This window comes from Pteropus vampyrus, unplaced genomic scaffold (genome assembly GCF_000151845.1).
Source record: "Pteropus vampyrus isolate Shadow unplaced genomic scaffold, Pvam_2.0 Scaffold202, whole genome shotgun sequence".
Taxonomy (NCBI): Eukaryota; Metazoa; Chordata; class Mammalia; order Chiroptera; family Pteropodidae; genus Pteropus; species Pteropus vampyrus.
The window spans coordinates 1,948,912-1,973,829 of NW_011888983.1; the positions used below are offsets into that span (position 1 = coordinate 1,948,912).

Sequence of the window (24,918 nt, forward strand, 5' to 3'; positions counted from 1 at the left end):
AAGGCCCATGACAAGCATTGTTAGTAGTAATTATGAAGAGATAGTCCAGGGTGGTGGAAATCGTGGGGTCTCTTTGCTCTGGTACATACTAGCTGTGTGACCTTGAATAAGTTTCTAAATCTCTGTGTGCTTTGATTCCTCATCTGTAAGGAGGGGAGAAGAGCAACCATCTATAGGATTGTTCAGAGGATTAAATAAGATAATGTTAAATATAAATATTAATGGTAATATTTATATTTTTACAGTGATTACTACAGTCATTAGTTCTTGTTAATAGTGAAAAATGTTATATATATTGTTAGAGTCCCTTGTATTGCAACAGTGCATAGATTATCAGCGTTCTTGATATGAGTCTGAGGCCACCTCTGGTTCCCAGGTTGGCCAAGGCCTGTTTCTTCTCTACTGTGTCACCTTTCTCTGCAGAATGGGCCAAATAGTGCTTGCTCAGTGCACAGGAGTGTGAATTTTATGACTGATCTGTAATACCCCAGATGCCTTCCAGGATGAGGGGATACTGACAGGTGCTAAGTGGAAACTTCCGTTAACAATCCGTAGACCCCTACCTAGGAGCAGGTCCTGGGGATGCCGGGATGAAACTCAGCTCTCTCTCCCTGTACTCCAGAAGCCCACAGTCAACACACCAGCAAGAGAAGGCCAACACGCACAGTCGACAGTGCAAAATAAGACAGACCACACATTCAACTTCAGGGAAGTATAATGCACTCAGTGGGTGGCCTGGAGGCGAGTACTGAGAAGGAGAGGTGCTTCCTGAGAAGGAAGGCTTTCTCAGGGGAGGGGACATGTAGGTTGAGTTTTTAAGCATCAGTAGGAGTTTTAAAGCCAAGAGGTTGGAATTATAGGCATTCTGCAGGGAAGGAAGTCCTACATCTTCACAGGATACAGGAAATGGCAAGTCATACCAGCTGTCCATGGGAGAGGGAAGATGGTGAAACTATAGTTTGGAAAATCTCTGCCTCACTGTGGAGCTCAGACTTGCCCCTGTGGCCATAGAGAGTCGTGGGAGGTTTGTAAGCAGTAGTCGCATTAGTATTGGGGAAGTGTCTTTCTTGCTGCATGCCGGTGCAGTGCCGATGTAGCAGATTTGCCTGTGGCTCATTGGTTTTCTTGTGTCAACACCTACCCTCGCTCTGGGGGCTGCTCTTTACTGGCCCGGGAGTGAGCAGGCTGTCCTGGCACCTCCTTGGGAAGTCCCAACTCTCCTCTGCCCCACTGTCTACCCATGCCCTGGGGATGTGGAGTGTGGGGCCTGGAGTTTAAGTGGTACCCTTACACAACCACCAGGCTGGCCCATCCCCATACATCTTGGACTGTGGGCTGCTGCAGTCTGTGCCAAGAACTCTGGGAGGGATGTATAGGCCTCACCTCCTTGTTCTACCTGCCTCTCCAGCCTCGATGATGGCTTCTGCTCTGTAGACCCCCGCCCCCAGCACAACCAGGATGGCGTGTCCACGCCTCACTCTGCAGCCCCTCTGCCTTTGCTCATACTGTTCACACCTCCCACGGTGCCTTCCCCCTCTCTCCGCTTGATGCATCCCCATCCTGGCCATCCAATTGCTAGAAATCAGAGACTGTGTCTTAAAATTTTGCATTTCCCTCAATGCTGAGCACAGGGCTGGGCTCATGGCACACAGGCAGCCATGATTTCAGATACTTCCAGGAGGAAGGAGTTAGAGAAGAGGGTCAGACACTAGCGGGGGGAGGTGAGAATGTGCAAATTAGAGAGGATATGTTCTGTATAAAGGGAGAGCCGATTTGGGTTCGTAAGATCTTTAGAGTATTTTAAGGAGAAATCAGAAAAATGATTTTAAGCAAAGTGTTCTATTTTTAAAGACAACCCAGCACAGGAGGGTTGTTCGCTAGAGGCATGGATTGCCGGTGAGCCAGTCTGCAGGGAATGTGAACGTGACTCCTGGAGCCAGACCGCCTGGGTTGAAATCCCAGCTTTGTCTTTTACATGCTGTGTGGCCTGGGGCAGTTTCCAAACCTCTCTGTGCCTCAGTTTCCCTCATTTGTAAAGTGGGGATTAAAATAATAGTCACTCCATAGAATTGTCATGTCTAGAGGGCTTAACTCAGTATTCAGTCGATATACAGCAGCTTCAGCTGTTGCCTTTAAATGGCGTGTCGATTTATTGGTCGAATCTGCTGGATCTGAGGGGATGAGTGGCAGGAAAGGAGAAGAGTCAAGAGCATTTCTCTTGTCTGTTTGTTTGACACTCCCAGAGGTGTCAGGCTAAAACTTAGCTGGCAGGCTAAGTTTTTCTCAGTGCAGCCTGTTCCTCACCCCAGTTCTCATTCTCACCCAGAACATTCCCACTGGGTTCCTAAAGGGCAGGGTCTGAGCTTAGTCACCTGTGTGTCCCTAAGACCCCAGCACAGGGCCTGCCACAGGGCAGGCTGTCAATGGATGCTGGGTGAGCTGACTGGGTGCAGGAATGAGCAGGGAGCCTAAAGTTTTCCGAGGTGGTATACAACTCACGTTTGCATCTTCTCACCCTACTTAGGTGAGAAGGGACGACATGTCTCTCATTCTCTCTGTGGTTGACTGTACATCTGCCCCTAGGTCAGCAATGAGAAATGTGGACCATGCACTGCCGTTTGTCCTCCTGCAGCCCCTGCAGGCATTGCAGGTCAGCTGTGGCACGCTGTCCCCCAAGTGTGCGTTCCCAGCCTGTGCTCCATGCAGCCACACCCTGTGGGCCTGAGTGGGCATGCAAGGTGAAGCCTGTTCTCCCTGCCCTTGGCACTCCCTTTACCAGTGAGTTTCGGTCTCCAGGGCTCATACCCTGTCCAAGGGTACAACCCAGTTTATCATGTTGCTATTCAGATAACCTAGTTACCTGAGAAACTCTGGGTCTGCTTTTTAGAATTCGTTTATATAATAAAAATAAGAAATTGTCTCTTTAGAGAGGAGAACATCTCATGACCCAGTCCACCATGGTGACTGTGGGTCTTCAGATGGAAAATGGCCTGCAGCTTTTCTTTTTCTTCATAGAGTGCATCCTCTGCGGCCACTTCTGATTGTGGGGGGTATGAGGGCCTGGGGGCTGTGGGCAGGGGCAGTGCTTGGTCAGGATGGGGTCCCTTGAGCCTAGTCAAGTCCTGGGAGGTGGGCAGCACAGGTTTTCCTGGGAGATAGGCGGTGTGCAGAGATTGAGCGACTGTATTAGTTACCTACTGCTGTGTAACAAACCAGCCTTAAACTGAGGAGCTTAAAATAACAATGTCGTCTTTGTCACGTTTCTGTAGGTTAGCCGGTTGGTTCCTCTGCTGGTTGCTCCTGGGCTGTCACGGGGCTGCATGTAGCCAGAGGGCGGGCTGGACTGGCTGGTCCAAGCTGGCCTCATTCATGCGTCCTGCTGGCTGGGCAGCTGCAACTCTCTCTGTGGCCTCTCACCCTCCAGTAGGCAAAGCTGGCTTCTTTCATGCTGTCTGGGGGAAGCACTCCAAGAGGGCAAAGATAAGAACTCCAGGACCTCTTAAAGCCTCGTCTAGGAAGTTGAATAATGTTACTTCTGTACATTGTGTTAATGAGAGGGACCCATAACGCCAGACTGGCTGTTCCGAGAGTGAGGAAATGGACTCCACCTGTTGAACGGAGCGGTGGCAAAGTCTAACTGGGAAGAGGCACTTGGACAGCAACAGGAGGTGTTGCTGCAGCCGTCTTTGCCGTCATTCTGCCTCTGGGCGAGGGACTCGACCTCTCTGAGCCGTAGTTTCTGAATCTGTAAAGTGAGTATCCCTATCTTGTAGTTTTATTGATTAGAAATCAGGCACTTAAAGTGCTGCCATAGCGCCTAGAATAAGAAGTGGTAGCTTTTATTATTATTGTTGATCTCTTGACATAAGTACAGAAACTGAGGCAGGGCCCACAGTAGGTCCATTTCCAGAACGCTGGTGGCCTAGTCTAGTGCTGTTCTTGCTTCCCAGAAGGTCCCACCCTGTCTGGGCCTCTGAGTGAACTTCCAGGGTCTGGGTCCTGGTTGGGTTTCCAGTCCTCGAGGTGGCCTGACTCTGCAGAGTTTCACCTCCCTAGTCTCCCCACAGCTGTGTCTCACTGTCTGCCTTGAATTAGTAACTCATTTGTGATATTGAATAAAGCCAGATATCACCTCACTGCCCACCCTCTTGAGTAGAGCTGGCCTCCCATTCCAGTGAGGGCTGGGCTGGGGACACATTTTATTTTTCTTCCCCGGCAACTTCAGGCTGGCTGGGGGGCTGGTGTGGTGGGAGCTGCACTTGCCTTCCATCTGCCCCCCAGCCTCCATGTCGTAGAGGCCCAGGGTAGGCCTTTGGTGAGGACCCAGGGAACTTCTCCCTTCCCAAGATCCTGCAATGGGAAGTTCCCAAACTGTCTGCCAGGCCTAGCTTTCTGTTTTTAGCATGCGGATCTTGCCCTGCCTTAAAAGCCTTAGAAACAACAGCAACAATAATAGTAACACCTGCAGGCGGCCTCATCTCTGGCAGCTCCAAGGAACTCCTTGTCAGCACAGATAATCCTTGTGTTATGATAACCTCCAGTGGTGAATCCCAGCTCAGTGTCATTTCCGCAGTTTCCTCTGCCTTTGGCCTGAGTGTGTACAGCTGTGGCTGGAGAGGCTGTAGAGCCCCTTGGTCTCCTCTTCAGTTTCCAGACCAGGAAGCTGAGGCTCAGAGAAGGGAAGAGACTCACCCAGGGTCATGCAGTGGGTGATTGTCGGAGGAGGGAGGGTGGTGGGGGCCTGACTCCCAATCCAGTGCTCCCCTCAGTATCCCACATGGCCTCTCCTGAGTCAGTGGAAAAGGACCAAGTAAATGTGAATGAATAGTGACTCAAGATCATAAACTGTGTGGTGGCCAGTGATGCAGTGGTCTGGCCACAGCTTCAGAGAGTGAATACTAAAGCGATCGGTCCAGTGGTTGTCCTCTGGGGAGTGTCCTGGGAGTCCTTGGGCCTGGGTCCCAGATGGAGGTGTTTACGAGAGTAACTGTGAGGGTTATTGTTTTCCTGAAACTGGGAAGCCAACTAAGAAAAAACAAATGTCAACAGCCTAGTTAGTGGGATTTCAAGCTCAAATGGAACCTCTAGTGTTTCTTAGCCCCAAGTCAGCACTGCCGCTGTTTAACCCATTTTCAAAATATTACAGGGCACTGGGCTGCAGTTATGTCCACATTACTTGTCATGGAACATTAAAAACCCTGCATTCTCATTTTCTTCTGCTTTCTGTAACACAGCTGAACAGGCCCCTTTTGGAGAAACCTCTAAGGTGAGAACGTTTCTCAGGACACGGTTGTCTGAATGCAAATCCCTGTTTTCAATGGGCTGCTTGAAGCCTTTGTCAGCCTTTGCTTTTTAAGCCAACCAAATATCTTTACCTTTGATCTGTCCAGAAAACACCCGTACTCTCAAGCCACTCCTGGCCCACAGCGGAGGTTCATTTCCACCCCTTGAGGCTGGCAGGAGCCCACATTCCAAATTAGCTCCTCCAGCCCAAAGGGGCTTTGTGTTCTGTAGCCCAGCAGGCTGCTGGCCTGGGTGCGTTGAGTGCTTGATACTTTGGCACCTCATAATTCATAGCCTCTGGATGAGGAGGCTCTAGGTAAAACATGCTGTCCCCTACGCCACGGCCGTATTTCGTGGGAAAACATCTCTCATTAAGGGCCATATGCCCAAGAGAGTTTGTTTTGGGAGCTTGGCACCTAGGATACTTATTTAATGTGGTTTCGATCTGAAGTTGGTCACATGGCGTGGATCAATACTTGTCCTACTAAAGCTAGAAGAGGGACAGACAAACATACCTGGATGGGGATAGATCACCTGCCAAGAGCCACTGGGGGCATGGAAGGGGGACTGATGATGGGGTGGCATTTGAGCAGGACAGGAAGGGCATTCCTGGCAGAACTCACAGCAGAGGCCAAGATCTGGGGGCCACATGAACACCCATGGTTCCAGGTACAGAGCAGGTCCCATGTGGCTATGGTGGGGGGATTTTTGTTGCTAATAATTAAAAAAGGAAAGCAAACAGAGCTTGACACCAGTAAGTGCTGGGGTGGTCTGAAGCCACCCTCTCTTTCTCTGGGGTGATGGTCTTGGCCTTCCTAACTGATCTCCCCGCTTCCATCCTGGCCTTCTGCCATCTCTTCACCAATGGCAGCTAGACAGTCTTGTTAAATCCAAGTCCCCCCACAATATTCCTTGGGGAGCAGGCCCTGGTCATCATCTCTCCTCCTGGTCCTCCTGTGACCTTCTTTGCCTCTTCTTCTGATACCCCTCCTCAGATACTGCCAGCGCCTGCCCCTCATCTCCCTCAGGCCTTTGCTCAGATGTCACCCTCTTAATGACATCTTTCCTGTCTCCCTTATTTAAAATTTCAACTCTCAGTTCTCTCTTCTGCTTAATTTTTCTCCATGACTATTTTCATGTGGTATGCCATATTTTTGCTTATTGACTGCCTGTCTCATCCCTTGGCAGAATGTTAGCTTCAGGTGAGGAGGAATTTTTGGCTATGTCCCCAGCACCTAGAACAGGGTCTGCTCAGTAAATATCTGATGGATGAATAAATGAGTAGCTGAATAGTATTGCAGACGGAGTTTTAGGAGGGGAAAAATTGCAGAGATGCATATAAACACGTAAAGTGAGTTGGGGACCTGGTGAATGGCCCGAGTGGCTGGGATGTTGGCATTGTTAGTGACTGACGGGCCTTAGCACAGACAAGCTTTGGTGAAGGATCTGAGTTCTAAGAAGTCCAGGAAACGTGCTAATGGTGCTGGGCCCCAAGCAGGATTAAGGACAGTCCATTCCATGGCTCATTTGTTGGTGCTTTCTAGCGATTGGTGTGCTCCTCCCCGCTGTGCAGGGGAGGCGGGGATGCCTGAGGGCCTGTGTCATCAGGAGTCACTCATTAGAGCTGGGCCTGACACAGGAATTCAGGTGGTCGTCAGGTTCTCTCCTTTCCATCCTCCCATGCTCACCCAGTTCTGTAGGGAACCTTCACCCCGCCACCACACAGCCCTCATTTATCGCTCACTACAAACCTGCCACGCGTCAGACTCAGTGGGAGACATTTTACAAGCATGATCTCTTCTGGGGGAGGCATGGTTTAAAACCAAGTCAGCATTCTTCTGGGCCAGGCTGATGGATCAGAGGGGAGGCCTGGCTGGGACAAGTGGCCTGCTGGGGGCTGGCCCTCAGCTGTGGGAGGGACTGGCTGGGTCTTTTGTCTAGAGCTTCCCCATTGTCAGCTGGCTTGCTTCTGAGCGGTAGGATTAAGACTTCAGGGCTTTGATGCAGGCAGCTGCTTCTCAGCTCAGGGCCTGGCAGCCACACCACCTTCTGGCATGAGAGGACTGCTTCCTGTCTCCTCGTCCTAAAGCAGCCACCACTGCTGAGGCTCCAGGCCAAGCAGGGAGCCAGGCAGAGCTCCCAGCCCAAGCTTGGTGGGCTGTGGTGGTGACAGAGGGGGAAGCCTCAGAGCCTTGGGCATGGGGAATGGAAACTGGGGGTGGCTGCCAGCTTGGCAAGGCCTGCCCCTGACTGTGGCTGGGCTCCAGGGCGGGGGCTTGTGGCAGAGGGGGAGTTTCTGATGCCCACTGTGTGATGCCCTGCCCCTGGGCCAGCACCTGTGCCACTGGGGGCAGGGGCTCATATGAAGTGAGCAGCTTCCCTTTAAGAGCACTTATCAAACTTGAAGACCTTAGCAACTGTGTTCTCCAGGGGCCAGAAGACAGACTCAGTCACCGCCTTCATCTTCATCATCATCAGCATCATCACAGAGGTACTGGCCTGGGGTCATCCCAGCTGGAGTGACCATGGCATCATGGACTTGCCACTGGCCGCCCAGCAGGTCACTGCCAACTTCCCCCACCTCCCAGACCCCACCTTGCTCAGGGCAATTTCGTCAAATTATTCTTCACTCATACTGGAGTTGCACTTTCAGAGGAGAGAGTGGTCAGGTCCTAAGACAGCACATAAGCCACAGATCATGTGTGGTCCAGATGATCCTTGGTCATGCGTGTGTAGGGGATGCTCACGATGGGAGAGGTACGCAGTAGCCAGCCTCTCCAGACACTGCCCCCGCCTCGGCCAGGGCACACGCTCATTGTCCTCTCATTCCCTCTCTATCTATCTCGCCCATTTCCTGCATTATGATGAACTCATTGTGGTCCGACCCTCCATGCTCCTCGTCCTCTCTGTGAAACATGGATGGTCACTTCCTTTGAGGACCGTTGCATTGTTTGGAAGCTTCCAGGGTCTAGATCATTGGTTCCCAGCCTTGGCTGCACATCAGAATCACCGAAGCCGCTTTGAGAAAATCCTAATTCTTGGGCCCCACTCACTGAGATTTGATTCATTGGTCTGGGGTGTGGCCTAGGCGTCAGAAGTTCTGCAAATCTCCCAGGAGATCCTAATGGGCATCCAGAGGTGAGACCCACTGCCATAGCGTCCTGGAAAAGTCTGTTGTGAGTTCGATGGGAAAGTTGGGGTCACTTCATGGGGGACCGGGAGAGGCAGGTTGAAGGAGGAAGGGAAGAAAAGGCCACCACACTGCTGTGGGCCGGGCCTCAGGAGCGGCATCCCCTTCATTGTTTCATTCCATGTTCCCAGCAGCTATTTGGCTTCAGATGTGGAAACTGAGGCTTGGAGAGAGTCTGCATCACCAGCTGGGAAGACCCGGGCTGGTGTGGAGCCTAAGCAGCCTCTACACCATTTTGCAGGGAGCTTTGATGACAGAAGAGAGTTACATGTTGTTTGTTTCTTTTTAAAACTTCATTTAAAAATAATTGTTATCCAGTTATGACTTACTCATTGTAGCAGGCAGATATTCTGTGTGGGACTGGCTTTCCTTTTCAGACAGGGGAATTATAAAAAAGTCAGAAAAGACCTAAAAGTTTAAAGAGAGGGAATTACCTATGATTTCACCTCCCAGAGACAGCTCTCTGACAGCCAGGTGACTGACTTCTTTCATTTAGCAAAATATTTTCAAGCTTCATTCATGTTATAGCATATATCAGTATTTTATCCTTTTTTATGGCTAAATAATATTTCATTGTATGATATACCACATTTTGTTCATCCATTTTTCAGTTTATGGATGTTTGTTGGCACATGTTCTTTCTCACCTTTAAATTATCCCACGCCAGCCAGTTCTCTTGGTAAAGACTTTTCCCCTTCAGGATGCTTAATCACTGTTTTTTTTTTTTCTCAGGGATTTCTTCTTGGTTACAGGCAGGGGATCTAAGCAGGTCAAAGCTCGGTCACAGTGGAGCCAGGAGTTAGAGACAAACTGTTTTGTGGTTCTAGCATGCTGCTCCCAGCACTAAACCCACAGGCTCCCTTCATGAGCCACCAGAGCGGAAGGCACTCTTTGAATGATGGTCATATGGCAGCAGACACAAACACATGCATAGTCCTTGCTTCCAGGTCGGACCAGTCTAAGCGTTTTATGGATATTTCTCAGAGCAACCCCATAAGATAGATGTGTTGTAATCCTGAAGCACAGGAATGTTAATAACTTGCCAGGATGACATGGTCTGAGAGTAGCAGAGCCCAGATTCTGGCTCTAGGGTCTCTGCATTGACCTATCGCATGTACTATATTGCTTCTCCACTGAGAAGGATTCTTGCTGCAAACGGGCTGGGCCCAGCAAGACCTCCGTAGCCTTTCACCCAGCACCTCCCAGGGTCTGGGACCTGCTTCCTCGTGTTTCTTGCGAGTCTTTAGCCTGTTCTGGGAGTTCTGATGCTGCCCGTGTGGGACATGGCAGGGTGTGCCAGTTGAGGACAAGCCTGACAATTCTCAACTCCATCCTCCAAGGGCTCGTCCTCCTGCCTGTCTCAAGGCTGCAGCTTGGGATGAATCAGCTTTCAGACTTTCCTTGGCTTGGGCCCAGGCCCTGGCAGCCCAGTCTCCAGCAGAGCTCCTGTGGCTTGTGGCTTCCCCATCAGGTTTGAATTATATGGAGTCTCAGCATCCGCAGGCTTTCATCCCAGCCATGCTGACTCATGCTTTCGTGGTAGCGGGCCGCCTGTGCTCCTTGTGTGTGTGTCTGTTGTCTGCCTGCACATGTGTGATCTCTGTGTGTATGTTGTCTCCGTGCATGTGTGTGTATCATCTTCATGTGTGTATCACCTTGGTGCATGTGCATCTCTTATTTCCATGCATATGTGTCATCTTCATGCATGTCTCTCATCTCCCTGTGTGTATGTCATCTTTTTTCATAGCTTTATTGATATATAATTCACATGCTATGCAATTCGCATATTTAAAATATATGATTTAATGAATTTTTATCATATGCACAGAGTTGTGTAATTATTAACGCATTCAATTTTGGAACATTTCCACTATCTCAAAAAGAAACCCTGTACCCTTTAGCTATAAGCCCCGTAATCTATTACCCCAGCCCCAGCAACCACTAATCTACTCTTTGTCTCTATAGATTTCCCTATTCTGGACATTTCATATAAATGGAATCACATAATACGTAGCTTTTGGTGACTGGCTTCTTTCATTTAGCATGTTTTCAAGATTCATCCATATTATTGGCATATATCAGTTCTTCATTCCTTTTCACAGCAGAATAATATTTCACGGTATAATATACCACATTCTGTTTATCTGTTCATCAGCTGATGCACATTTGGGTTGTTTCCACTTTTTGGCTCTAGCAAGTAGTGCCATAGTAAACATTTGTGTAAAAGTTTTTGTGTGCACACATGTTCATTTCTCTTGAGTATATACCAAGGAGTAGAATTGCTTGGTCATATTGTAAATCCGTGTGATATTTTGAGGAGCTGCCAGACTGTTTTCCAAAGTGTCTGCATCACTTTACATTCCCACCAGCAATGTACAAGGGTTTCAGTTTCTCTACATCCTTGTCAACACTTGTTATTGTCTGACTTTTTGATTCTAGCCATCTTAATTGGTATGCAGGGATAGCTCATTGTGGTTTTGATTTGCGTTTGGGTGAATGAGTTCAAACATCTTGTCATGTGCTTGTTGGCCATTTGTATGTTTTCCTTAGAGAAATATTTACTCAGATCCTTTTCCCATTTTAATATTGGGTTGTTTATCTTCTTCTTATTGAGTTGTAAGAGTTCTCTATATATTCTAGATACAAGTCCCTTATCAGGAGAATAGAGGCTGGTCTCATGTCTTTTCGCACACCCATCAAGCCTAGCCAGCAGTAGATGCTTCCTGAAGACCTAAGGACATACTTAGGTAGGAAGGGATCTGGGCTACCTTGAAGTCCTGACAGGAGTGGTTCCAGGGTGTGGAGGTGTTAGTTGGGCCCCTCACACTTGTCATGAATCAGAGACAACAACCCAGTTGAACTGACTTCAACAGAACCCTGGGCCTATCTCTCTCCTTGATTTTTGGCTTGAGTAAAAAAGAACATTATGGTGCCATTTGCTGGGATGGGGATGGCAAGGGATGAGTAGGTCTGCTTTAAAGTTTGAGATGCTCTGTGGAGGCTCAGGGTCTATATCAAAGAGGCTAATGGACAACCCTACATGAATTCTGGGAAGGGGAGCGGGCAAGGGCTGGGGATGGAATTTGGGAGTCAGCAGCAAATAGAAGGTGTTTAAAGCATGGGATCAGGGGGAAATCCTCGCAGAGCATGTGTGACTAGGGGAGCTGAGCAAGACCCGGACAAAGAAATGATTGCTGTCTCTGGCCACATGTGGTCACGGGTGACCCTGATGAGAGCAGTTTCTGGGAAGTGGTGGCTCTAGAAGCCCCTGTTGGGTGGGGAGAGGGGAGGTATGAGGCTTAGAGGTAGAGGCAGTGAGTGTGGACAACTCATTCTTCTGTGGAGCAGAGACCTAGTAATAGCTGGGCTGGGCTGGGCGGGGCTCGGCTAGGGGAGAGGGAGGGAATTTCACAGATGGGAGATCCCTGACTGTACTTATGTGTCAGTGAGAACGATCCAGGAGAGGGAGCATGGTGATGTTGGAAAGAAGGGTACTAATTGCTTGAGCTAAGTCCTTGAGGAGATGAGAAGGAGGTGATTCTGAGCACTGGAAGTGCAGAAGGAGAGGAAGAGCATAGCAGTGGGAGTTTATAGGGTGGTGGGAGTTTAGGGGAGAGCCTGCCTGATGATGTCTGTTTTCTCCTTGAAAACAAGAGAGGGTGAGGGTGGGGGCAGTGTTGGAACTCTACGCCATTGGGAGAAGTGGAACACAGACATAACTGGGAGGTGCAACAGAATCCCCAGCATCATGCTATGTGAGAATTATGGCTGCTGATTTCAAGTGAGACCAGTGGGCAACATGTGTGTTTTCCTCCTCAGTGTGTGGACATGGAGTGGTTGCCTGGTTGGGTTGAACCAGGGCAGAGGCTTCTCTGGAAGAATAGGCTGGAGGGGACAGTGGGGAGAGTTATGTATGTTTGCACAAGAATTATTATACACCAAGAAGTCCAAGGTGGTAAGAAGGGAAGTGAGGACTCAGTGGGGTGAGGATCGACAGTTATAAAGTGGTCTCTATAAAGTTTAATAATAACTGGAGCCAGAGTACTAGAGTTAGGTGAGCAGGACGGTGGTGGAAGGCAAGCAGATGGCTGCAGTCAGGGTTTCCGAGGTTAGAGCAGGTGATTCGGTCTAGGGAGGGGTCTCGGGAGGGAGCACGGTGGCAGTGGCTAGGGATAGAAGCAGGTTGCCGGGTTGGGGTGAAACTGGTGCAAGCCATTTCTGATTCACGCTCTCAGTGGTGTGCATTATCCCAGCCTCCACTTGCTGGGTTTTCTTTCATTTCCTACAGTGCAACAGTTTCAAGCTGAATTTGTTGGAACCCTAGAACCTGAGACAGCACAGCTGGCAGTAACGCCTTGTGATGAAATTTCCAGAACAGGTTCAGGCCCGAGAATGTGCTCTCCTTGGGAGGTGGTGGGGCAGTTGGGTTGGAGGCGGCTGCTCTGCCCCTTTCTCCTCTGGGAGGCCCCACATAGCCCAGCCTTAGAAGGGGAAGGAAGGGGAGACCTGGCCTATCCCTCAGCTGCCTCCACTGGAGTCACCATATTGAAATGCTCCTTCCTTCTAGGCATTCGAAAAAGGTTAGCAAACCTGAGGATGCAGCAAGGGGGCTCAGGATCCCCCATTCCCAGAGAGCCTGCAGTAGTCCTCTCAGAGCCAAGCTACTTGCTCTTGCCTGGACCCCAGGCTGGGTCCTTGCCCACTGTCTCTGCACCTGACTTAGCACAGATGGGACCCTGCCCTTGTCCAAGCCTGGACTTCCATGCTATTCAAGGGCACATGTTCCTGTCTCTGGGATCTCTCCCTGAGGCTCCCCTGGAAGTTGCTTTGTTGGCTCTTTGTACCTTTGCCTCCCAATTTACATGCAAGTACATGCGATTTTAGAATAAACATTTATATACACACACATACATACTAATTCCAAAATAATATGGCTTCAGTTATCTTTTAAAATATTTGGGACCTTACCCTGATGATCCTACCAGTGACTAACTGAACTTGCTCAATTATGACCCATGGCAGGGCACAAAGTGATTTCTAAGCCAGCACCTACCTCCCTGTCACCATGTCACCAAGTCACCATGGTACAATGTGACTGTTTCCTTCATTTGCCTTGGAACTGCACCCTAGATGTGGGGACTTCCCCTGCCAGAGGGGAAGCAGGACTGGAAAACCTCAATTAGCGTGGCCCGGAGGCCCGTGCCTTTGCAACCTTTAAAACAATGTTGCAGCCATATTGGAAAAGTCAGCCACTCGCCTCCCAGAAAAGGCCCCTCAGAAGCAGTTTTATTAAAGGGTCTACAGCTTGGCTTAGGGGGCCAGGCCTGCGCTTTGGAGAGCTCCCATTTTGAGAAATGCCTGAGGACTTGTATAATATGCAGCTCGATTGGATGTGATCAGCTATTTTTGTTTTTGTTTTTATTGCATGAAGAAGTTTTCTAGCATATATTTTCTACTTATTTATTGTTTCCAAAGGAATACGGGTGAAAGCAGATAGGGCTGACATTTCTTTTCCAGCCTACCAGAACTTATTTTCTCTCCTTTCATGATTATATAGAAATCGGATTTAATTGTAGAGCTTTAAAATTAGCCACCACTTTTCAGAAACATAAACATCTCATAAATTGAGAGACAGGAGAAATTCGGAGAGGAGGCAGAGCCAGAAATTTCCCGTTGCCAGTCTGTATGCCCCATGTGGGGCCTGGTTTCCTGGTCAGGGCAGAGCTGGAGGGGATCGTGGACCAAACCTTTCATGGTGCAGGTGGGGAAACTGAGGGCCGCTTGGGTGGAAGTGGCCCAGCCTGCTGCCTGATCTGATGGCCGAGCCTGCCTTCCCATTTCCTCTCCAGAAGATGGGTTTCAGAGAGCGAGGGGTCTCCTAGGCCTGGACAAGCACTGCCTGTCAAGGCCAGACATGACGTACAAAAACGGACAAGGGAAATTGCGGGGGAAGTTCTGCCTTTGATTCCAGAGTCGGGGCTGGTGGGACCTGCCGTCACAAAGAGGCTCAAAACTTATTTTCTGGGGCTTGTGTCTTTGCACTAATCAGTCGACTGGGGTGGAGAAATAGGATTCTTGAACTCTTCTCTGGAGAGAGGCCTGTGGGCGTAGGCGCTGGACCAGACTCAGGAATCCTGGGACTTCTGCTTCTGGTGAAGCAGTGCTGGGGGTGTGAGGAGGATGGTGTGTAGGGTGAGAATCCTTTCAGGCTGGGGGATGGTCACCTGGGGAGTGGGAGGGCTCTCCTCATTCTCACGCCATGGTGGGAGGTAGACTGGCTTCCATGAGTACGCTTTGCCCAGAGGTAGGAAGGGACCATCCTGCTTGCTCTGCAAGATCAGACCAGACCAGAGGCCTCCAAGGGCAGAAGCAGGGCCCAAGAATGGCCTGAGGTAATATAGACTAGTGGTTAAGAGTCATATGGGTTCTTGTTCTGGTGCTGTCACTTATTTGCTGGGTGACTTTGGGCAACTTACTTAACCATTCTGAGCCTCTGTTTCCTCATCCATGAAATGGGTCTAATATCTGTGATTACTTCATAGGGTTCTTCTAAAGATAGAATAACATATATAAATATAAATGGCAGGTATTGTTATTAATATCAGTGACAATAAGACTGTTTATAAAGGGTGGAATGTAGGGAAGTATGTTTCAGCTCCATAAAACATTATAAATGTCCTTACTCAAATAGGTTTTATCTTGAGAGAATGAGCACTCTGTCACTAGAGGCATTTAAGCAAAAGTTAGAAGTCCCCTAACTGGGGTTGTCGTCGAGATATTGAAGCCTCAGACTGGGACAGGCATGGTGATCTTGCAAAGCCTGTGTGATCCATGATCGTGGGTGGGGGCGTGGAGGGTGGATTGCAAGGTACTGCCTTCCAGCCTAGCCCCGTGCAGTGCAGATTATTCCGGAGCCTGCATCCCTCATATGAGGTACTGAGATCTGGTGTCCACGTCAGATCACTGGGCAATGAGTCAGGGAGTGCCAGATTTTGAAGAATCCTCCTTGTGCAGGTGGTTAACTAATCTCATTATGGGGAAGGCCATGTGAGATGCTCACGTGTGCAGGTGTGTCTGAGTGGGGTCTTCTGTCCCTGGCCTGGAGAATTCTTCTGCGAGGTTGCTTCCAGAGGTATGATGGGCAGAGACAGCAAAGGCTACAGCCTTCGGTGAGCCAGGGTTTGTGTGCCTTTGCCTAGATGAAGCACAGGCCTTCTGACTTGTGTTGTGAGGGTCTCTTGCTTCTCTTGGCTTTGAATGAGGCAGGAACAGTCCGCCTAGGTATCAGAGAGGGGTATGGAAAAACGGATGGGATGGCCATGGGACTTGACTGAGAATTGCTTCATAAGCCCCTGTGGCAGCAGAGCTGCAGTAGCTTTAGGGGGATCGCCCTGGGCCCTCTTGACCCACGGCCCTTGTGTTCCTTGGAAGACAGCCTTCCTTTGGGGCCTCTGCTGGGCTGCAATGGCAGAGGCCCTTCAATATGGCCATCACTTGTCCAGGTCCAAGCTCAGCCTCTGCCCATGAGCGCGAATGCCTCCCCAGTCCTCTACTTGGCATAACCCTTTTGGCTCAGGTAGGTTTTTTCTGCCACCTAATGGTTTCTTACTTCCAGTGCCTGCCCCTGCCATAGTTTGTCATGGGCCAGTATACTTCCCTTGGGCCCAAGAGGGTTCAAGTTGAATGTTTGACTGTTGTAACTGAGAGCCTGATGGATACCTGTCCTTCAGGTATACCTACCATAGATAGTACCGAGCACATGTGGCCACCGTCTGCTCCTCTGTGGGCCCCTCCCTCCAGACGATGAGCAACTCATAGCCAAAGGCTGGGCCTTATTTATCTGTATGTCTCTGGGCACATTGCAAGCGCAAAAGTAGAAGAGTAAAAGTGCTTCGAATGAAAGGAGATGTGCACAATGTAAGGTTTGAAGTTGACATTTTAATAAGCAGACTTGAACTTCTGCATATAATTGAGTATTGTCTCATAAAATGGTTACCTTGGGAAGCCCCAAACTTATTCCAGTATAATGCTGCTATTTTTCTGCTAGAATGTTTTTGGCCTCCTGATTGGGTCTGTTTATGAGGCACAGAGGGCAGCCATCTTGGTTTTGATCCAAAATGGTGTTTGCAGTTTGATCAACAGATCTAGCTGGAAGGGACATGAAAAAGATTGGCTGCTGCTGAAAGACTTAGTGATGAGTGCTCAGTAGTAGGTCTTGGAGGGGGTTCCCTAGGAAGTGATCTCAAAACAGGCTGAAGCTGCAAAATCGGGGGGGTTTAGTTTCATAAAGTGGCTGCTTTAAAAAGAAGTGGCTGCTATTTCAGATGGGGAAGTTTCCAACAGATTTATAAAAATGATTCCTTCATTCACTGCTTTGTGTTCACAGCTGTATTGCCAGTGTCTGGAGCAGTGCTGGTATGCAGTAGGCATTCAATAGATATTTGTTGAAGGAGTGAAGGAATTCAACAAATTATATTTGTTAAGGATTGCCTACTATTTTCCAGGCACTGTGGTAGGTGGGTTGGCCTTACTACTTTATAGACCTGACATGTGCATCTGGGGGGTGGGGGAAGGGGGTACTATGCAGCTACATATACATTCACACACATCTAGCTATAGATTTCATTGCCTCTGGGATTACTGCCTTCATTGTGACCTAATAACATATTGGCTGGGCTTGGCCAAGTTTATATGTTTTTATTTCCAAGGCCAACACTTGATTTTTTAAAAGGGAATATTTTGATGCGGGCAGAAAATTAGATTGAAAACAGAGCGTGCACTCCTGGGGCACTGTCCTGGCTTGTTTAGCGTCAGCAAACAGCTGCTCTCCCTGGCTTGCATACACCACATGCTTTAAATCTGAAATAATAGCACTTTGTACTGGAGTGGAGGACCAGCTCCCACTTTTGGGATAATTAAGTTTTACTAATAGGATTTTCCTCTCTTGTCTGCTTGTAGGTAAAGGCATACCTGCATGATAGTGGTTGTGCTTTGGGGTGGAATGTGGTGCCCTGGTGAGTGTGCATAGCCCTCATGGCGAGGGCTTTTCCGCATCCCCCCACTTTAAGCGCTGGAACCCTCTGTTTACGTGAAATGTTACATGGAACCCCATGAGTGCACAATACAGTAAAAGTGAATCTGCTTTGCTTGAGGTGGCCATGGCTGTCTTGCACAGCCTCTTTTCACCCCTTCCCAGTTGCCTCTGGATCCCAGAGCTCCCCAAGGCCCTGGAAGAAGAGCCCGCATACGTGTGGTCACGCACGTGTGCATTCACAACTGCTCACCTGTACTGTGCCATGTGTTCATGCTTCTTCTCTCTCCCCTCTCCCTCCTGCTCACTGCGTGCCTGGTTCAGGCGGGCCTCATTCGTACAGACAGCACTGACTACTTCATTGAGCCCTTGGAGTGGGGGCAGCAGGAGAAGGAGGCCAGCGGGAGGACACACGTGGTGTACCGCCGGGAAGTCCAGCAGGAGTGGACGGAGCCTGCTGGGGACCTTCACAATGAAGGTAGGCCGTGGGCAGGGCCCCGAGCTCTGCTTCCATTCATATCTCTGGGGTGTTTTGGGGTGACTTCTGGCCTTAACCTTTCAATGTCTGGCCTCACTCTTTTCCTCTGTAAAATGGGACTAGGTCATGTAGACCTACTGTACCTGCAGAGAAACCCCATTGGATTTTAGGGACTACTGAAGCCGGCCATAGTTGGGGGCCAGAGGAGCTACTTGAGCCCCCTAAACTATGGTCCTTGGGACTTCAGAGGTCTCTGAGGGGTTCATTGTTGCTTTGCAGGGCTATTTCTCTGCCAAAGTAGCAGGTGGAATGGCTGCTGTTAGCTCTTCCCCCTAAAAATCAACTCAACCCCTGGGTGCCACAAGAAGGACATTCTTAGGGCACTCACAGGACTGCCTGGTGTCAGGGCATCAGGGTCCGCTTGGTGTCCACTAGACTACTTTTAAAACCTGTCTCCAGGTTGTCTACTGTGTGACCCTAAGCAAGTTACTTAATGTTTCTGAGCTGCATTTTATAATCCATAAAGTGGAGCTGATCGTTGTTCACCTCTAAGGTTGTGTGATTCAGCGAGAGTGTATATAAAAATCCCAGCTTGGAGCTTGGCAAGTTGCTCCTATTCCATTATTGTTATTAGGGTGGCCACTGACATGTTAGGGTGAAAGCCCTTGAGAACAGGGGTGTCCCTGTACCCTGGTGACCAACACAGGAACCTGCATACCAGCATTACTCAGGACCTGTGGTTGAGCAAATGAAGCGGTAGATGCGACACGTGCCGGTTTGTAGTCCAAGTTAGTCTCGTCATGAAGGCTTTAGCCAAGAGGACATGAGAAGGCCCTGGGTGGAATCAGGCCATGAATGACCACATCCTCCACCCAGGGCCCTGGCGGGGTTGAGCATAGCGTGAAGGAATGCCTGAAAACCAGTTGTCCCCACATACAGTGCCTCCTCTGAAGCTCAGAAGAGAAGCTGCAGCACCAGGACTAGCTGAGAAGTGGAGGGCTCTGCAGGCCTGGGGTGCGGGGAGGTGGGGGTGAGTAGCTGGGCAAAGCCTCGAGGGCTGGGGTGGATTGCAGGGGCAGGGTGGTGACTGGCACCGTTCCTTCCAATGTAGCAGAGAAGAACAACAAGGCTCATAGGGCTCTGTTTTATTTGAGCTGGTTCCGAATCAAAAGGCCATAAATCCCCTTTTGGGGAGAGACCCTGGGGAAGTCCTGCACAAGGGTCTGAGCCCGGAACCAGCCAAAGTTGTGTGGAAAGCTGAGACTGCTAAGCTGGTGGAGTTGGAGTTCAGGCCCAGTAATGGGGATGTGGCTTGCCTCATCAGGCTGCCGCTGGAACTCCTGCGGGCCTATGGGCGATGCCATGCCCTGGGCCCATCTGGGTCCTCCTTAGAAAGACGAGGGGCAATGGAAGACTTTCTGGACTCTTACTCTGTTATTTTAAGACTAGCAGTGAGTCTGAGCCCAGTGTGTGGAGAAGCGTTTCTGGTCGTGCCTGCCACCGTTTAACATCCTTGAAGAAGACGAAACGTTTTACCTCACACCTTTGGGTCCACTTTTTGGCAGACAGAGTGATGCCTGAGTGATGCCCGGGCCAGCCAGTCAGCACCTGCTTAGCCACAGTAAACAGGCTTTTGAGGAATGTCCCCCAGCTTGAGCACCTTCCCCATCTCCGTCCATCTCCATCCTGCCTGGTAGTCAGCCCAGCTCAGACATCCCCTTCTCCTGGATCCCATAGCCCCATGGATTTCTCCTGGGACTGTCCTTTCCTCCCAAACAGGCCAGGGTGTCCTGGAGGACAGATACCAAGTCTTAATGATGTTTATGTCACTCACATGAGCTCTGCTCTCCCATGGGATATATCCAGCTTTCTTGGAGAAAGGAAAGGAAGCATCAGAAAATCCATCGGACTGATGTTATGGCTGAGCTGTGGCCTGTTGAGGGGACTCCTGCCACCTGGGCTCCACTGTAGAGATGGCTGATGTGCACCAGTAAACTTGGGGGGCAGTGGGGACTCTTCCCCGTGGCTCTCAAGGTATGGCCTTGGCTACTGCTTTCTGAAGAGAACATACATGCACCCATACACAATCACATTCACCTATATATATTCACTCACCTACAACCCGCAGTCACACACTCACCTACACACATTGGCTCACTCACATAAAACACATCCACATACTCACCCACACACTTACACAGTCACATATCTTATATGCTCACACTTACACAGTCACACGACTCACAAATTAACACACACTCACACTCATTTACACATACTAATACCCATTCATACACCCATATGCATAGTCACACACCTCACACACTCACATAGTCATACAACTCACAAATTCACAGTCACACAGCTCACACTCACACATACCAACACCCATTCACACCTCACAAATTCGCACAGTCACACACCTCACACATTCACATACTCAAGTTCAACACACTTTATCCGCTCACATACCCACAGTCACATACCTCATACACTGATACTTGCCTACTCACATATACCCCACATTTATACTCACCCTTGATGGGCCCCAAAGAAGAATTAAGTGATTCTTTCCTTGAGGGCTCTAGTGAGAAATCTAAACCACTCTGAGTCTGGGAGTAGGAATTCCTTTGGCTGGACCTCAAGGTGTGAGCTGGCCCTTACCCTGGCCTCTCTGTACTTCCCTGTGGGCCCTGCCTTGGCCTTGGAGGCTGTTCCTGGATGTTCCCATACTTCTAATGCTTTCCTTTCCTTCCTTAACCCACAGTCCTGTTCTCTGTCAACCCCTTTCCATCCTCCAAATCCCTCCCGAGGAGGGAACTGGAGTCCAATGGGCCATGTGTGCCTGTGGCCAGAGTTCCCGGCTCTTTGGCGGGAGGCCAGGGCTGCCAGACACTGGGGCAGCTCACCCCATCAAGGCAGCCAGCCAGGCTGGGGCTTAGGGCTGCTGCTTTTTTTTTTTTTTAATTGAGATAAAACCCACCATTTTAACCACTTTAAAGTATACACTTCAGTGGTTTCTCACTATATTCACAATGTTGTAGAACCAGCATCGCTATCTAATTCCAGAACATTTTTATCATTCCATAAAAAACTCTGTGCCCATTCATAAGCAGTCCTCCCATTTTCCCCCTCCCCAACTCCGTGGCAATCACCGATCTACCTTCTGTCTCTATAGATTTGCCCATTCTGGACATCACTTAGAAATATAATCATATATGTAACCTTCTGTGACTGGCTTCTTTCACTTAGCATCTAAGTTTCATCCATGTTGTAGCATGTATCAGTACTTGACTCCTTTTTATGGCAGGTTAATATTCCATTATATGGACATGGCACATTTTGTTCATCTAGTCATCTGTCGATGGACATTTGGGTTGTTTCCATTTTTTGCTATTACGATCATGCTGCTATGAATATTCGTGTATAAGTTTTAGTGGGAACATGTGTTTTCAGTTTTTTGGGGTACATACCTAAGAGTGGAATTTCTGGGTCCTATGGTAATTTGATGTTTAACTTTTTGGAGAAACTGCCAAACTGTTTTTCAAAGCAGCTGCATCCTTTTATATTCTCTTGGGGCTTCTTGGGTGGGCTTGTTGAGAGCTTCCCAGGATCCTGCTGCCCCCGTCCCTCCCTGCTTTGAGGGTTACCTATTTCTGGCCTGAAGGATGTGAGACACATGGAAGAGGGTGTTGCTTGGAATATCTCCAGGGTCTATGGCTGATGTCAGCAGGCCCTCTCCAATTCCCCTTGCCATTTTTGCTGAGAGAGAAATCAGTGTGGGCCTTGATAGGGTGTGATAATGAGACCATAGAAGATTTGGGTGTGCATTTTGGGCTTTCTCATTAACTTGTTGTGTGACCTGGGATAGGTCAGGTAAGCTTTCTGAACCTCCTTTGGCAGACCTGGCAAGGAGAGCTGTGAGGGGTCAAGTGCCACATTTCACTTGCAGTATGTAAACCTCTGGGTACTGCTCACGAGTTGGGAGTGACTGTTATTTGTTCTCCTCATTCCACGGAGAGAGTCTTGCTCCTTCTTCTCCCCTCCTGAGGGTCCTCTTTTCCAAGAACCTGCCTGTGGGCTGTCACTGTTGGGCTCAGGAGCCAGGGCTGCCAGGAGCTCCTGTGCAGTGTGACTTTCTGAGAGAGACACACTGGCTGTGGTGGACCAGAGGGCCAGCCCCCATTTCTGGTTTTTACTGTAGGCCAGTGGCCACACATCTTTTCAACCCTAGTGCTTACATCTAGTTCTTTCTTTCCTTTGCACCATAGCAACACTAACCAAAGAGAAAATAAAAAGACAGTAGCACTGAGTCCCATGGTTCCCTGTTGCTCTGTCCTCAGACTTTAGTTTCTAAAGTACCACGTCAATAGAAACTTAGAGACAGAACTTGGATCTTTGCAAAGGTACCTGTTGATTCGTCCCTGAGGCTCACCCACACTGTGGACGGTGCCTCCACATACTTGCTTACAATCGGTTTTGCAGGTGCACTGCCCTCTGCTCAGGACTCTCTGTTCCTCCTGTTCCAGCAGGTTGTCTCCTGCTCCCTGTCTAGCCCAGTTTACATATCCTCTCCTCCGGGAGCCTCTCCCAACTCCCCGCTCCTGGTTTGGGTCTCAGTGCAGAAGCCTTTCCTAGTCAGTCCTACTCAGCCCTTGACATCACTGTATTGTTACAGCCTGATATCTTATCTGTCACCTGCACTGGGTGGTAGGCTTGAGGGCAGGGCCCTTCCTTACTCACCCACCTACCGCCCAATCATCTCATAAGTGTGGGACCCCTCCTGCAGCCACATCCTTGGAGACATGCTTGGATTGTAGTGGTGGCATCTTTTCAGTTTCAGCTCCTAGCTTATTCTCTAGGGAATTCTCAAATAACTGTGGATAAATTAATGTTCATAGGAATCAATGGTACAAGTATCAGAACTTTAGGGTAGGATGGCAAGAAAGTCATTTAGTGTTAAGACTTTGAAATCTTCCTGAGAAATCCCAGGCTCCTGTCCTGCTTTCTTAGCTCTTCCTTTAGTGTCTTCACGCACCAACCCCTCCACCGCCCCAACAAATGTTGCTCCAGTCTTTATTCAGGCTAAGGTGTGAATGACTGATCATTGCACTTTCAGTTACCTTTCTAAGTAGCGATGTAGATGGTGATGTTTCAATGCATGGTCTTTTGATTCAGACAGACCTAGACAAACTACTTCGAACCTCAGTTTATTTACCTGTATAATGGGGACAATAACCTGATAGAATTGTTGTAAGGATTGGATCAAGTTAGGTTAGATTAGGTTAAATTAGAAGTCGTTGCAAACGAAGGTATAGGGGCCAAATATGGCCCACCACTTGTTTTTGTCAATAAAATGTTGTTGGAACACAGATACACTTGTTTGTTTATGCATTGTCTATTGCTACTTTTATGCTTCCACATCCAAACTGAGTAGCTGAGACAGGGACCATATAACCCACAAACCCTAAAATATTTATTGTCTAGTTTACAGAAAAAGTTTGACAACTCCTATATTACATAATGTAAGTTAATAAATCCTAATAAGATAAATATTTTGCTTGTAGCCAAAAGGCCACTGTGATGGTGAAATTTTGGGTCGATGTCAGTGATTGAGAGGGATTTGAAAGTCATAGGGCATACTCCTGCCTAAATGTCCTGCATAGGCCACAATAATGTTCACAGTTTTTTCCTTTATCAAGATGTTTCTACCTACTGCCACTTTTGATTTTTATAGCAAGCTTATAGGGCAAGACAGCAAGGATTATTCATCTCCATGTCACAGGAGAGGAGATGGAAGCCTGGAGGAGTGAAAGGGGCTGAGGCTAGGAGGCACCGTGAGACAGGACCGAGTGGAGACTGGGACCCAGACCAGTTCTCACTCCTCTGCTACTCATTTTCTCAAAGACTCAGCCATGTCCCTGAGCCAGGAAAACGCTTCACACTCGTGAATTACCTGCAAAAGAACACATTCTTATGCTACCTTGCCTTACAGAGGCGGAAAAAGGGGCACATGTGATGGGGGGCAGGGATGAGTTGACTGGCAGTGTCACAGTGACAGCCCCTTATGTGGATTTGACCTCAATCTCTTCCCATCCTGTTTCCAGCCTTTGGTTTGGGCGACCTTCCCAACCTACTGGGCCTGGTGGGGGACCAGCTGGGCGAAGTGGAGCGGAAGCGGCGACATGCCAAGCCAGGCAGCTACAGCATCGAGGTGCTGCTGGCGGTGGACGACTCGGTGGTACGCTTCCACGGCAAGGAGCACGTGCAGAACTACGTCCTCACCCTCATGAACATTGTGAGTGTCTCCTAGTCTTGGGATTAGGGGGCTGGGTTGGGACCCACCGGGACTGGTCTGCGTGCACGGTTTCTCTGAGGCCTGGCATTTTCAGGGTTGACTCAAGGGAATCTCTATTTGCTCTAGAGTCCAACTAGATAGTAGGTTCTGTGGTGAAACAGGCCGAAGCTGGTCTGACATCCGTCCTGGGCTGTAGCCTCACTGCAGCTGTCCATGCCTGTGCTGGGGTGCCCTCAGGTGCCCTCGGACAGTGGGTTCTGGACTTGGATACATTTAGAACCTAGGTCCAGCATGACCAGGACTTGACTGAGACTCCTCATCTAGAGAAAATGCACGATCTCAGGCTGGGAGCAGGGCCGGTGCTATCAATCAGCTGGGGGATCCCAGGCCTCCAGGGTGAGCCTTGGGTGTTCATAGAGACCTGATAGTCAGGGAAAACAGGATCATTGGCAAATTTGGAACTGGTGAAGCAGAGAACTGTGCTGTCCAAAGTGGGAGGTGGCCAGTCAGCTGCTGCTGGTGGCTCTTGTGCAGAGATATAGGGCTCTTTTGTCACAGAAAGGCCTGCATTTCAAGAAAAGTCAGAAATGCCATTGTTTGTGTTTTTTAAAAAAACTTTTATTGGAAAATTTAAATCC

The 24,918-nt window shown here is 49.2% G+C and overlaps 1 protein-coding gene across 1 annotated transcript in view; it reads left to right on the forward strand.

Annotated features, from left to right (window-relative positions):
• The window catches only part of ADAMTS14 (ADAM metallopeptidase with thrombospondin type 1 motif 14), an 82,608-nt gene that overhangs the window by 7,406 nt on the left and 50,284 nt on the right, over positions 1-24,918 (forward strand). The window contains exons 3-4 of the mRNA XM_011372187.2: positions 17,829-17,982; positions 24,090-24,280. Coding sequence (XP_011370489.1) covers positions 17,829-17,982; positions 24,090-24,280 — 345 coding nt within the window. The remainder of the gene's footprint in view (positions 1-17,828; positions 17,983-24,089; positions 24,281-24,918) is intronic.